The sequence below is a fragment of the Mauremys mutica genome, chromosome 1 (genome assembly GCF_020497125.1).
Source record: "Mauremys mutica isolate MM-2020 ecotype Southern chromosome 1, ASM2049712v1, whole genome shotgun sequence".
NCBI classification, from domain to species: domain Eukaryota; kingdom Metazoa; phylum Chordata; order Testudines; family Geoemydidae; genus Mauremys; species Mauremys mutica.
This window is the reverse complement of record NC_059072.1, coordinates 146,237,838-146,252,278: the sequence shown is the minus strand read 5'-3', so window position 1 is coordinate 146,252,278 and position 14,441 is coordinate 146,237,838. Positions and strand designations below refer to the sequence as shown.

The 14,441-nt window shown below is 42.5% G+C and overlaps 1 protein-coding gene across 4 annotated transcripts in view; it reads left to right on the top strand.

Moving 5' to 3' along the window:
- LOC123370212 (chondroitin proteoglycan 3-like) overlaps positions 1-12,444 on the top strand; it is a 41,927-nt gene extending 29,483 nt beyond the window's left edge. For 2 of the 4 annotated variants that reach the window (XM_045016579.1, XM_045016552.1), the window contains 5 exons: positions 9,513-9,600; positions 10,131-10,154; positions 10,605-10,724; positions 11,325-11,372; positions 11,652-12,444. In XM_045016579.1, the coding sequence (XP_044872514.1) occupies positions 9,534-9,600; positions 10,131-10,154; positions 10,605-10,724; positions 11,325-11,372; positions 11,652-11,668 (276 nt within the window). In that variant the 5' untranslated portion in view covers positions 9,513-9,533 and the 3' untranslated portion in view covers positions 11,669-12,444. Of the gene's footprint in view, positions 1-6,897; positions 6,954-9,407; positions 9,601-10,130; positions 10,155-10,604; positions 10,725-11,324; positions 11,373-11,651 lie in introns of those variants that run through there. The other 2 variants (XM_045016561.1, XM_045016572.1) reach the window with 2 other exon arrangements.
- Positions 12,445-14,441: the final 1,997 nt, after the last annotated feature.

Here is a 14,441-nt window from a genome sequence, read left to right as displayed (position 1 = left end):
TAAATAACACCAGTAAACACTTCATGAATGAACGGAAAACAACAGGAGCCTTTAAGATATTTTTAGAGGCAATGCTAACCACAGAAAAATGCTAAACGAGCACACAGGATGTTTTTCCATTAATCTGCATTTCTTACCACAAATAAAAGACAGACCAAATGTCTCAGTATGTGTTTCTTGGTAAAGCGTGGTGGACAATCTGAAGACAGAGTGGGTCAGAATCTGATCTCAATTACAACGGTGTAAATATAGAAAAACTTGGTTGATTTCAGTGAAGTTCCTCCTAATTTTACACCAGTGTAACTGGGATTAGCCTCTGGCCTAACAAATCTTGTTTGTGACTCTGGTGTGTTGACATATTACTAGGGCTGTGTCCTTCTTAGCCCTGCTAAGTGTTTATTGCCTTTTCCATTGTAAATACCTAGCTGTTTCAGGTTTTTAACGTTTTGTTCTAATACCCTCCAGGCTGAAATGCCTCATAAAGGATCTCAACCACTTCCCTCTCCTTATTTAAATACCTTTAAAAAACCACAGGGGGCAGCAGCCTAGCTCCAGCAACAGACAGGGAATTTCACTTAGAGAAAACAAGGTAAGTGTAGAGGAATGGAGATGGGAAGAAGAAATGAATGGATGTTAAGACAAACATTATGAGTGGGAGCAGAAATGATGGAGGTGGGGATTAATGGATTAAACTTTTTTCCCCTACATCATAAATGTAAATACAATAGATGGTCTATCCAGAAGAATAGATTAGAGAAACTGCCTTTTACCTCTGAAAGCTTGTGTTAAAATCCCGATTACTTCAAAACTTAAGAGGAGTTTGGTGGTCCTCTTGTAAATCTTGGTACGGTCCCCCCAGAATAGCATAGGTTGGCATGAATGGCAGGTTTCTCCTCAAGGGAGACTACAGCACAGGAATAGCAGGAGGGTTGCAGGGCAGGACTAAGGGGCATTGGCAGAGCTGTGTGGGGAGCCCAGGGCAGGAATAGCCGCGGGGGCTGCAGGGCAGGACTGAGGGGCATTGGCAGAGCTGTGTGGGGAGCCCAGGGCTGGAATGGCAGGGGGGCTGCAGGGCAGGACTGAGGGGCATTGGCAGAGCTGTGTGGGGAGCCCAGGGCAGGAATAGCTGCAGGGGCTGCAGGGCAGGACTGTGGGGGCATTGGCAGAGCTGTGTGGGGAGCCCAGCACTGGAATAGCCGCGGGGGCTGCAGGGCAGGACTGAGGGGCATTGGCAGAGCTGTGTGGGGAGCCCAGGACTGGAATAGCAGGGGGCTGCAGGGCAGGACTGAGGGGCATTGGTAGAGCTGTGTGGGGAGCCCAGGGCAGGAATAGCAGGGGGCTGCAGGGCAGGACTGAGGGGCATTGGTAGAGCTATGCATAAGCATTAAGGAATGGCAATAAGCAGCTCTTTGTCTTCTTTGTATCAAACCATTTCCTTGTCCTCCCCTTTGCTTCTCTCCCACTGTGTTCACTCTCAAGCCCCACCTGCTTTCCATCTCTTCATAAGGCTCAGGTTATTTACCACTTCTATAAAGTAGAACCACAAGCATTCAACGTTATGGGTCAGGCCTCCAAAATCTAGAGATTGGCTTAACAATTTGGAGACCTTAAAGATAGTACATTTGGGGTTCTTTTTATTTGCTGTCTGGGTTTTCAGCCTTTGAAGTTCACATTTTCAGGCTAGAAATTAGAGCAGGTCAGATTATGGGTATGAGTTTTCTCCAGTGATGGAAAAGGTATTTCTCTGGGAGGCAAAACAGGCAACACAGTGCTAAACGTCAGCAGCTTCATTCCATTGCAAACCACCTCTTCCTTTTCTTATGGGCAGGTCCCACCTCTCAGTGCTCAGGCTGGTTGTATATTATTGCAGTCCTTGGGATTATTACACTGATTCTGCTAGTTACTGTGATCCTCTTAGCTCTGCGCTGTGTAAACGTGTGATGGTAAGTGCTGCAGACCAATTGACACAGAGTAAGTCACTTTTATCCAATAATTTGTTTTAATGAAAATATGCTCAGGCATCAGACCAGGATGTGGAAGGACCCCCTTCAGCTACATCCCCATTACAATTCTCTTGTCCAGCCACTTCACAGCTGCACTCAGATAATATCTAGCTCCCCCTGCTGGTTTTGTGTATAATGGGCCATTTTATACTTTACTAAGCAAATTCTGACACAATCCACATTTTGGTGGAATTACCAATCAGGTTAACTACGAGGATTCTGCTCCTTTTATTTGAGGCCACTTTTTAGAAGTGGTAACTTAATTTTAGATTTTTCAAGTTGGATGGGAGATAACCCCACAAATACACCATATACCTTAACCATCATACTGTTAGTGTAGCCTGTAGTTGCTTCCATAACTGCTGAGTCAAGGCCAGGACTAAGGGATACCCTGTGTGCTGCCACCCAGCACAAGGTGTGTTAGTCTTGGACCTAGTGTACCCCAAAGAACAATAGACTCTGCCAGGAGCTTCAAATAAAAAATCCTCATAGTAATGACAGCAGGGCCCCAGTGGATTGCAGGGTGCAATTTCAGAAAAGTACTGCAGCTGTCAATATCAGGCATATGGGGACATTTATCCAGCTGTGGAGATAGGAAAAAAGTCTTGTGGGGATCAGTGTCTGTCCAGACAGAGGGCACATCATGCTGGGGATGGGAGTGACATTGGAACATTGGGCTTTTGCAAAGAACGGAGCGTAGAAAGCAGCCCTACTACTGACAGGAGCTGAATAATTTCCCACAGACCCGCAGAATGTGTTTATTCTCTCTCATGACTGTTCTCCCAGGAAATTGTTAGAGTGAAGACAAAACAGCAGCTCCTGTGGCAGTTGTGGTGTGGGTATCATGGGAATGGGGAAAGGTGGAGGAACCTGGTACAAGCAATAGGCCTAAAGAGGGCATGTTGTGGCAATGGCTCCCCCTTCATATTCACGATCACTAGTTCTTGGTGCTTAAATTTATGACAAAGCCCAAAATGACACAACTCCTCTCCTTCTCCCCAAGAGAGGGTACTCTAGTCTGGTTATGCATTCAAAAGAAAAGTCTGTAATTAATACCTTTTGTCTCAATCTTTTCCAGATAACTCAACTCAGCAAGTCTCTCTTCAATGAAAGATCATCAAATGCTGGTTGAAAGTGCTCATAAATTGCTCTTTCTTTTAAATGACTTTGATAAAAGATAGGCTTTCAGTTTGATCACTGTGACACTCTGTACCTCGGGGGAACACCTTGCACCCTCATGTTCATCCTTATAATATGATTGTGTGGTATCCAATGCAACGTTTGTCATGTTGGGTGTCTTTGGAAGGCTCATGATGCACTGAGTATTGTTGTTATAGTAATATTATAGGTTGTAATTTCATGTATATAGTTGTGAGGCTGAAAATATGTCCTCATGGCTTAAAACAAGCCCAGGCAAAACTCTTCAAGAACAGAGGGGCAGTTCACACCTCATCAGGGCATGTATGGGACAAACCCAGCCCAGACTCACAGGAACAAAGTACACCAGCCTAGGCAGCAACAAAGGATCTGTTGGACTCTTGAGTGAGTCACCCCCCTTTCCTTGGTCAGTTTGGGACTACAATGAGGTAATGCTCAGCTGACTCTGAAGGGGTGGGGCACAAAGCCAAGAGGAAAGAACATAATAAAAAGGAGAGACGTTTGCAATGCGCTCTCTCTTCTAACTCCAACTACAGAAACCACCACCAAGCGACTGAAGCACTGATCAAAGGAGAGAGCCTTGATGAAGGGCAACCAGCCAGCCTGTGGTGAGAAGCATCTAAGTTTGTAAGGGCATTGAAAGTGTTAAGATCAGCTCAGAATGTGTTTTGCTTTTATTTAATTTGACCAACTCTGACTTCTTGTGTTTTGACTTATAATCACTTAAAATCTATCTTTTGTAGTGAATAAATTCGTTTGTTTATTCTACCTGAAGCAGAGCATTTGGTTTGAAGTGTGTCAGAGATTCTGTCACGGACTTGGGGGAGACAAAGCCCTGCACCCCCGGCTTCCTGTGATTCACGATGACTCTCAGCCAGCCAGTAAAACAGAAGGTTTATTTAGACGACGGGAACACAGTCCAAGGCAGGTCTTGCAGGTACAGACAACAGGACCCCCTCAGTTAGGTCCATCTTGTGGGGGGGAGATGGGGGCAGGGAGGCCAGAGCCCTGTCTGGGCTCCTCTCCCTCTTCCCAGCCAGCTCTAAACTGAAAACACTCTCACCTTTGTCTCTTTCCCAGGCCAGGAGGTCACCTGATCTCTTTGTCCCCTTCACAGAGGAGGGGTCCAGGCCATCAGTTGCCAGGAGACAGGGTGTTGGCCATTCTCACTGCCTCCCTATGGCTCTGCAACAATCACACACCCCTAGACACTCGAGAAATGCATAGGGGAAACTGAGGCACCCACACAGCACTCTGAGAAAACAGTAAGAATATTCCCACTTCGTCACATCCTCCCCTTGGGATAACAAGCCTGGTGCATATCAATTTCTTTGTTAAATTGACAAATTCATATAAGCTTGCAGCGTCCAGAGGGCATAACTGGACACTGCAAGATGGAGGTTCCCAGGGTTGTGTCTGGGACTGGAGATATTGGCCAGTGTCCCCTTTGGTTTGCACAATCCAAGCAGTGGCTGGCCAAAAATGCTCACCCAAGTAGCTGGGAGCAGCTTACATGCTAGAGGCTGTGCGTGAACAGCCCGGGAGTGTGGGGTCTCACAGCAGAGCAGGGTAAGGCTGGCTCCCAGAGTCAAGGATTGGAGTGACCTAGCAGATCAACGGTCCAGATAACACCAGGGGAACATCACAATCACACTGCAGTTGCGTCTCATCCATGTAGTTTCTTTGAAAACTGAACCATTTGAATTTATTGCTTATTTCCATAATGCCAGCAATTATCAAATGATAAGATGCAAAATTCAAACCTGGAGTTAGAGCTTGTCTACACAGAGAACTGGCTTGACATAGTGCAGAAAGGCATCTCCTCCCTCTCACATGGCTTAGTGCTTCCCCTTCTGGCAGTGGTGGGATTTGGGGTAAATAAGCCTCACACTGGGCAGTGTTTGTCTTCCCACTCTGTTTATTTAGTACTATTTTCAAGGTAGGCCTCCGGGCAGGCCCAAGGAGTGCTCCTTCACTAAACAAAAGAAACAAATTCACTAACACAAAATAAAGGGGGATACCTATTCATGACCCCTGTCTGTGGGGTATTGTCCTGTTACTGGCCTTGCAGTGCCAGTCCTTCCCCTAAACAGGCAGTGAGTTTGGTTGTTTCCCCTGTAGGGAGGAGATCAGCCTGGAGAAGCCTCTCTTGCTCTGCTGCCACTAGCTCGGCAGCAGCTTCTCTCTTCTCCTCCTCCTCCCTCACCAGAGGAGGGATTTTTAAATGTCTCAGGCATCCCCTAACTGGACTCACATGTCTCTAGTTGACCCTTCTCAGCTTATACGGAAAAGGGCCTTTATTATTCCAAGGCTATACCACCTTCCACCACTCTCTGACAGCTATCCAGCCTGATTTTGTCACAAAAGCTATTGTGGAATAAGCTATTCCAGTTGCCACAATTATAGATGAAAGCCAGCTGCCAACTTCTGATCTGGTCCTGAGTTTCTAACCCGTCTCCAAACTTTGGAAAGGGTTAGGGTGGGGTGGGGACTTATTCAGGTTCATCTCATTGTTTAGGCTACCCGTAGTTCAACCTGAATTGGTCCAGGTAAGTATCTCATCCTGGTCCGTCTAACTTACTGCAACGCTTTACTTTGTGTTAATCGTCCAACTTCTGCAGCTTCAGTGAAATCACTATCCTCAGCATGAACTGAGCTCCATCAGGCTCAAATTCTGATGTATTTAATTTTACTTAGTGTTTGTTCTTAAATTACATCCTAATTAAATTACAAGAAAGCTTGTCTCGCTTACAAACAGAAGTTGGTCCAATAAAAGATTTCCTATGTTCTACCAGTTCTGAAGTGTGGAGCTTCTACCTTCTCTGTGTAGGCTAAAATTTACAGGCCCCACTCCTAGAGTGCAAGTCCGGCAAGAAAAGCACATGCAGGATTGGGCCCCTGTATTTGGGCATTTAGCTCTATTTGCATTTATGTTATTGTTTTCAATGTACTGTATTGATTTCTGATGAGCCTATTGTAAAAAATAAAGAGTTTTATTAAAAAACAGCTTGAGCTTGTCATGCTGGTAGCTGCCCTTAAGGGAAATGGAAGTGAGATTGGAAAAAAATAGTACTGATAAGGCAAAGATATTAATTTTTTGTACTGAGCATAGCATGCTCACGACTTCATTTTGCACACCGCAGATACATGCACTGGGCCAAAATTATGCCTGGTATAACCTGACACAGCAACAGAGGAGAGAAACATTTTTTTTTTAATTAGAGAAATGTAGTTGTACAACCATAAGAATTGGCAGGAGGCCTCGTAGACAGCTAAAGAACCTGAAATGATTACTGGCAATATATATAATAAATTGACTAGATTTCAAATTGAGGTTGTCTCTTTAGTAATAGCTGTCTTTAACCTATGGACCTCAAATAACCTTACACTAACAAATTAAATCTCCAATCTGAATTAATTAGTCCCTTCATTAAAAGTAAGAGAAGGCCATGAATCTATTGATTCTAAAACTATATGGGGTTTTATGTCATTTGTCCAATAAAACAGCAGAAACCAGAAGTAAAAATCAGTAGGAGAACTATGTACTGGGAAATCTCATTGCTAGCTCCTGCAATACCAGCCACATAAACTCCTAGCCCTTACAGTAAGTCACCAGTTCAGAAATGGGCAGCTCCAGAGTAAATTGCATATATGCAAATATGGAAATGAGAAACAATTTTCAAACCAATTAGAAATCATCGCTGACTGTAAGCCAGACAGACATGTAAGCAGATAACCAGGTGTCAGGTTGCTGCAGAAGGATCTTCAGTGGAGAGGTCAATCTTCCGAAAGGTAACTATGAATGATGCTGCAGAGAGCTGTGTGTGTGTGTGTGTGTGTGTGTGTGTGTGTGTAGCTCACTAAAACTGAAGGGGGGATAATCTTTTGACTAAAAAAAGGAATTGTGAATTAAAAAGATTTAAGGTGTCATCTTGGTTGGTTACTGCAAAACTGGCATACAGAGCTCCCATATCCTGTCTGCTGCCATGTGGCTTTGGCACACAGCCCATTACAATGTTTTAGACCTCTTCAGTTGAGAGGTTTAATCTCTCTCTCATTCTCAGCAGAGGGAAGATATTACTGTATGTGTGGGACTGTTAGCTGAGTTTGTGGTTTTCAGTTGTCAGTGTTTGGTTTCTACTTAGTGTTTCTTAGGTTCTATCCAAAAATATCTGGATGTTGATGGTTGCTGGCTGACAAAAATCAATGGATGACAGATGGGCAGGTGTTTAGCGGGTTCTTTCGGTTACCTGCTCAGCTCTGGTTTCATTTTGGATGTTGTGGCAAGATCAGCTGATCAGGTCTTTAATTCATCAGTCTGGTGATTCTCAGGTACAGCTTGCTTCACGGACCATGGCTTCTTAGGCTCCACATCAGGATAATGGAATCTCTGGCCCTTCAGCAGTTGGCAAACAAAATCTCTCTCTCTCACCCATACATGCACGCACGGACACATACACACAAACATATAAAGCCTTTGACTCAGGACTTTTTCCTCTCTGATGAGATATATGGCAATCTCTTTTTCTGAAGTGTTAAAGCTAGGCTGTCCAGGCTTTCTTAATTATAAAACTTTAGAGAAGACTTGGAAGTCACCTTTCTGAAGAAGATTGAATAATAAGGGTTGAAATGCCAAGGAGGGGAGGAACTGTGTAAGTGATCAATGAGGGTATAAATAGAAGAAAATAGGAAAAAAACTTAGCAAAGGAAAAATAGGTTGCCTATCTGAGAAACATTTGAGAAGAGGAAATGGCCATATGGTTAAATCACAGACCTCGGCATCAGGAAACTTGGGCTCTGTTCTTGGCTTTGCCATAGACTTCCTAGTTGAATGTGGCAAGTCACTTCACCTCTGTTGTTTGTCTCAGTTTTCCCATCTGTAAAATGCAAATAATAATGCTCAACTGGGTGTTAAGATTAATTCATGAATGTTTGTAAAATCTGCAGAACTTTGGATGGAAGATGCTTTAGAAATTCAAAGTATTGAGTCAAATCTTTTGAGACAGTGGAATTGTCTCCAAAGAGGAGAGAGATTCTCTAAAAAAACTTTGTATATTAGAAATCAAAATAAATAGTTATTAAAATTAATTAGGCTGGTCAAAGCTGGTGTTACAGCATTCTAGTAACTTCTCTCTCTTTTGCTTCTTTTATCTGGAATCCTCTGACTGCTTAGATTGTCCTTGCTTTTTCCTTGGTCTCAGTTCAGTGGCTTTGATTCCTGATGGTTCTGTCTCAGGGTTTCTCTCTGCCCTTTTACCCACTCCCTTAGCCTTTCCTGATAAGTGCTGCCTCCCTTGACATAGTATCCACATAGTATTAGCTCTGTGAGGGTTGAACAAGATAATTAAAAGAATGCAAGCAGGATGTAGTGACCTTGTTCAGCAGACACAGCCTAAAACAGACATTTTAATGACTTGAGAAAGGTAACTAGTAAAGTGTTAGACAAGTATCTGAAATCTCTTAATATGGAAAATTTTAAACCCTTTTTGGGGGGAATTGGGTGCATTGTTCCTACAGGCTGCTTTACAGACAGTTTATCAGGGAATGGGGTAAAGTTGTCTAATATAGGTCAGGGTTAATTCTGCAGAGATGGGAGTTTGTGACATTTCACACCTTGTCCTATGAGAATGAATTCTGTCAATTAGCAGAAAACTCAGTATTCAAGATCCCTAGCAATCTTCAGCATTTCCTGGGAAGGCAATTCCTGGGATAAAGTGTAACAAAGTCTGCTTATTGGGAAAGAAACAGAACAGTGTTCCTGATAATATGCCTGGAACCAGATCACAGAAGTTAGATGTGGGAAATGCCTATTACTATTTTGTCAAGTATCAGAGGGGTAGCCGTGTTAGTCTGGTTCTGTAGAAGCAGCAAAGAATCCTGTGGCACCTTATAGACTAACAGATGTTTTTGCAGCATACATCTTCTTGCATCCGAAGAAGTGGGTATTCACCCACGAAAGCTCATGCTGCAAAAACATCTGTTAGTCTATAAGGTGCCACAGGATTCTTTGCTGCTATTACTATTTTGATTGCAGGGGACTGGACTAGATGACCTATTGAGGTCCCTTCTAGTCCTACACTTCTATGATTCTATGATATTTGCATGTCTGGAAATCTCTACTTCATTCCTTTTGACATTATAACTCATTATTTTCAAGGCCTTTATTTATAACACATATATATATTTCCTTAACTAAACTTATTTTTATTATCCTACATGTGTGTAACTTGAACCTCTTGTTCTCAGGTAGATTGTGGAGAGGGCAGGACTGGGGATTTGCTTTACATACACCCCTAGCTCCTTTCAGCTGGACACTGAAACCTTCATTTTATTTCTTCACCTGCCACTCAGGCTTCACACAAGATACCAACTATGCCGAAGATCTTGATCCTCCCAGCGCTGCTTGTTTTGCTTATGCCTCCTCTCATACAAGCACAAGGTAACCTGAACACATTATGAACGTCCCTGGCGTCACACAGGGATGGATTTGATCCATTCTCTTTCTTTCTCCAGCTTAAGGCTCTCACAATCCTCTCTTCTGTGCTTCTTACCCAATAAATCCAGTTATTTCAATATTGTTATTATTTGTTACCCCTCTGACAACGTGCTCACTGCTGTACAAGAATTGGAGAAAAAGGCACAGTTAGTCGCTATTCCCCTAAATATGGGCTGTCTGCAGATCAAGATTTTGGTGTAGGACAATTTTTGTTTTGATTTCTTTTGGAATGAGCTGCTGGTTTAAATTACTGACATTGAAACCTCCTCTTTGGCAAGTCTCCAAACATGTCTAGGTCTGTTCTGTTTCCTGCACATTCTGGTTAACCTCAGTAACCTTCTCCTTGTGTTTGACCTGTACACACATTCAGATGCATGTGATCAGGATGGGAAATGAGCCCTGAATATGTGGGAATGTTTCTGAGCTGGACAAGTTCTTGTCTATTCTGATGAACTTCTCTTTTATTTTTACAGAGGATCTAAGTGGGGACAAATCTGGTAAGTGTATCCATCCTTTACTATATTCTGGTCCATTTGCTTTACCTCCTAAGCAATCAGCCTAATTACACCTCTACCCCGATATAACGCGACCCAATATAACACGAATTCTGATATAACGTGGTAAAGCAGTGCTCTGTGGGGCCGGGGCTGAGCACTCTGGTGGATCAAAGCAAGTTCGATATAACACGGTTTCACCTATAACGCGGTAAGATTTTTTGGCTCTCAAGGACAGTGTTATATCGAGGTAAAGGTGTATAATAAAGCACCCCAGGCCCTATTGGAAGGGAGGCAAAAAATAGAAGCAAATGAGAGCATCATACACTGTGTATATTTTGTTCCCTGATCCCATGGGACTAGAGCCCAAAGCATAAGGATAACATTACTGAGGGAGAGTTGTTATCTAATTGTGATACATATTTATATATTATTCTCTTTTGTTTCTCCAAGAGGAATCTGATGCCTTTGAATCTGGGCAAGCAAGTGAGGAGCTTAGCGGAGAAGCAAGTGGTGAACCTAGTAGACAAGTCAGTGGAGAGCTAGGCTGGGAGCCCAGTGGGCAATCTATGGGTAAGTTAATTCTGTTTCTTTCTGTTACTTTGTTACTGCTTTTACATTTCTCTACTTATCTGCCAAGAGAGACTGACAAGGTGAAAGAAGCCCCTAGTCCACTCCTTGCACCTGAATCCTCCACAATGCACTGAATTTTAGCCTCCTACGCACCCACAACCTAAGCAGCTCCCTGATTTGGCCCTCAGGAAAGGACAAGCTGGGTCCAGTGCCATATAAATGCTCTCCTCAGGTGTATATGATCTATCCTAATATCCATGGATTAAAGGGACTTCCCACTGTAATGAGTGTCATCTGGGCCAACACCAGGGATTGAACCAGGGACCTCCACAGCTAAACATGAGTCATTACAGATTGAACTAAAAAGACAGGCTCAGAGTGCAAGCAGACTCCCATTCTCTGTGGGTCGGGCTGAGAAAGAGACATATAACACACTTATTGACCAGTGGGTTACACCACTGCAGGTTTAGTTCTGACTAACATAATAATGATAATGCCTAGCTCTGATGTAGCACTTTTCATCAGTAGCTCTCAAAGCACTTAATTATTCTAACTATGTAGAGTTTCCAGAAATAAGCCTCTGATTTTTGTTCATTGTAGGTCAATCCAGCCTCCCCGAGGAAAGCAGTGGAAGTGGATTTGACCCCTGTAAGTGGATTTTGCTCTGTCTATTCTGTTGTCATTCCCCTTCTCCAAAAAGATCACAGTCCTGCCATTTCTGCATGCACCATTTGACTCCTCTCTTCCACGTTAATCAGTGGTGGCCTTGAAGGCTAAAGAATCCAGAATGAATTGTCACTGAGGTGTTCCATATTGTAGGTCTCTATCCAATCGATCTCTGTTTTGGATGGTGAAGGCATCCTGGCTCCAGACCAAAGAATTCAATTCAATTTTTACCCATGCATCATACCCTTTCTCTCCTTTTAGCATATGAAATACATTGAGGTGGATGAAACGTCCCCCCCACTCCCTTCACATCATCAGCTGCATTGAAGGAAAATTCAAGCCTCAAAATGAGAAGCACAACATCACCCTTGAGAAATGAGTGTGTAGAGCATTAGCAAGAGTGCTGTTGAGTCTGTTAAATTTCTAATATTTGTGATTATTCTCTTAATAAAGTATTTAGGGTGCATTATATTCTGAAAAGTGACTGTAAAAATGGTGACTTTTCATTCAGTAGCTCTTCTGTGTGCATGTATCAAACTCAGAGTGACTGACTTTAGTGACTAAAATATGTTTTTTATGTGTGTTCATCCTGAAGAGCCATCACAGTTCAGAAGCTGGAGTCTAAGCCTTCTTCTGCATCATCCACAGACTTATTTACTAAAGTCTGGTTACACCTGTGCAAAGCCATTGATGGGAATGGGACTGCACAAGTGTTACCGAGGGCAGAATTTGTCCTGGAGTGCTTTTATTATTGGTGGAGATGTATGGGGAAAAAAGAACCCTGCTTGATTCTTGGAGCTCAGGCTGAGTTTGCAGAGTCAGCAGCTAGAAAAAAACAACATTTTTATTTTTATTAATTTGATCTGGAGTCCCAGAAAGATTATATGCATGGAGCCCCACAATGCCATTTATACAGTCACTTTTCAAAATATGACCATCCTCCAAGCTGTGATGAATTGGAGGGATCTATTGAGAGGTGATGTGCAATAATTAAACTGTGACCTCTGAGAATTCTTCAAGCAGGTAAACATTCTGCCATTCTCTCAACTAAGATCTATCCCTTGCTAATATAACAATCACTGTGAATAAAAAATGATATTAAAATGCTGATAGTGTGGCTCTCTATTGCAGCAGCAGATCACATCCTCTCCTTGCCTGCATAATGTTTTTTAAACTCTTTCACTTCATGATCTTACACACTAGCAACAGTACTGCATATTACAATCTAACAACAAATAAAGCCCATAGTTGGGACACACGTAATGTACATGTGATGCTAGTCAACCCTATTAATGATTGGTGAACAATTTTCTTGATCCACTTGCCTTGGGAGTCCATACCACAGCCTAATACATCTCACCATCAGGAAGCTTTTCCAGACGGCCAACCTAAAATGGCTTTTTATCCTTATTTCATAAGACAGTTTCTCCAGCCCATTAACTTCTGCTGCTGGGAACTTGTCCTGCCTTCCTTCTACATCCTGAGCTCCCAAAACCCTCTGCAACTGCGGGGTCACACAGTTCTCTGGCATCCCACCCACTGTCCATACTTCAGGGCGAGGCTTCCTGCAGGGCTGAAGTCATCTGTCTGTCCCCTCTAACATATGGCCCCAGCCCTATCTTGCTTATAGGTTTGATCCATCAGCACTGGAGACCATGGAAATCATGTCATTGACTTCAATGAGAGCTAGACCAGGCCTTAGATTTAGGCATATATGTGTTCATATGTAATACACGTTATACCAATATCACCGTTGGAGCTGATCCAGAGTCAGCGCTAAAGATGTTTGTGGAATTTTGAGTCCACATTTCCTGCCTTTCAAATGGTTTTTATTTATATACTTCAATGAAAATTGATCACTAGGTAAAATGTAATGGCCTGTGTTATACAGGAAGTCAGACTTGATCATCTAAGGACCCCTTCTGGCCTTAAATTCTATGAATCTACAGATCTATGAATCTATTTTTAAAAATTAAACACGGTCCTGAAACATTTTAATGTCCTTTTTTTACTGGGTCTTACACCAATCTTACACCAATCACCCTAATCAAACACATCTCCATGATACATTCAACTGGGGAATTAGTTCTGGATTCCCAATTCTTATTTTATCATAGCAATGGACAAGCTGCTTCACAGCCTGGATCCTGTTCCCATTAGTAAACGATTATTGGCTTTAATGGTGCAGGATCAGGCCCAGTGTTTGTCAAGTGGAGTTTAAATGGTAAATCATAATTTCAAATAACAAAGCACAGACACTGAGAAATTAAATGATACCATAAGAAATCATGGCCTAATACCTAGCACTCAGATTGTACTTTTTAAACATTCACACAGCTTAAGAAGAATTCTCCATTAATCTTTCAATAATACTTGGCATTCAAGTTCTTTACCCTTTTCAAAATACTAAATTCAAATTAGTCCAATTTCAGTTTAAATTGTCTATTTCTTTTTCTTTTCTTCCACAAGGTTTGGTAATGGCAACTTTCCAATAATACTGATTTAAATTAATTGAGATGTATTTACAACTGTGGTTCATTTGGCTACGTGACTGTTATACCTTTGTTTTCTGTGTAATGTGCCTTTAAATCCCTAAGAACTCTGCTGTCTGTAGAGAGAGGCAGCAATTCGCTCTTTCTCACACACACTCACACTCACACACACACACACACACACACACAGGGCTCGCTCAGGAAGGCTTTACTTTTGTTCGTTCATTTTTCATTTTCAAGTCATGGTGATGGACAATATCTGTTTATATCTGTGCGATCTTAACAAAATTATGTATATATGAATATTCAAAACTCAGTGTCCCTTATAAATGTACTGCACGATTGTTAGGGAACAAATAATAATAATAATAATTGGAGATATACCAATCTCCTAGAACTGGAAGGGACCTTGAAAGGTCATCAAGTCCAGCCCCCTGCCTTCACTAGCAGGACCAATTTTTGCCCCAGATCCCTAAGTGGCCCCCTCAAGGACTGAACTCACTGCTCTGGTGAGCCTTTGCTGTAGGTCAGACAAACCCTGAATAACTGGTAGATTTCA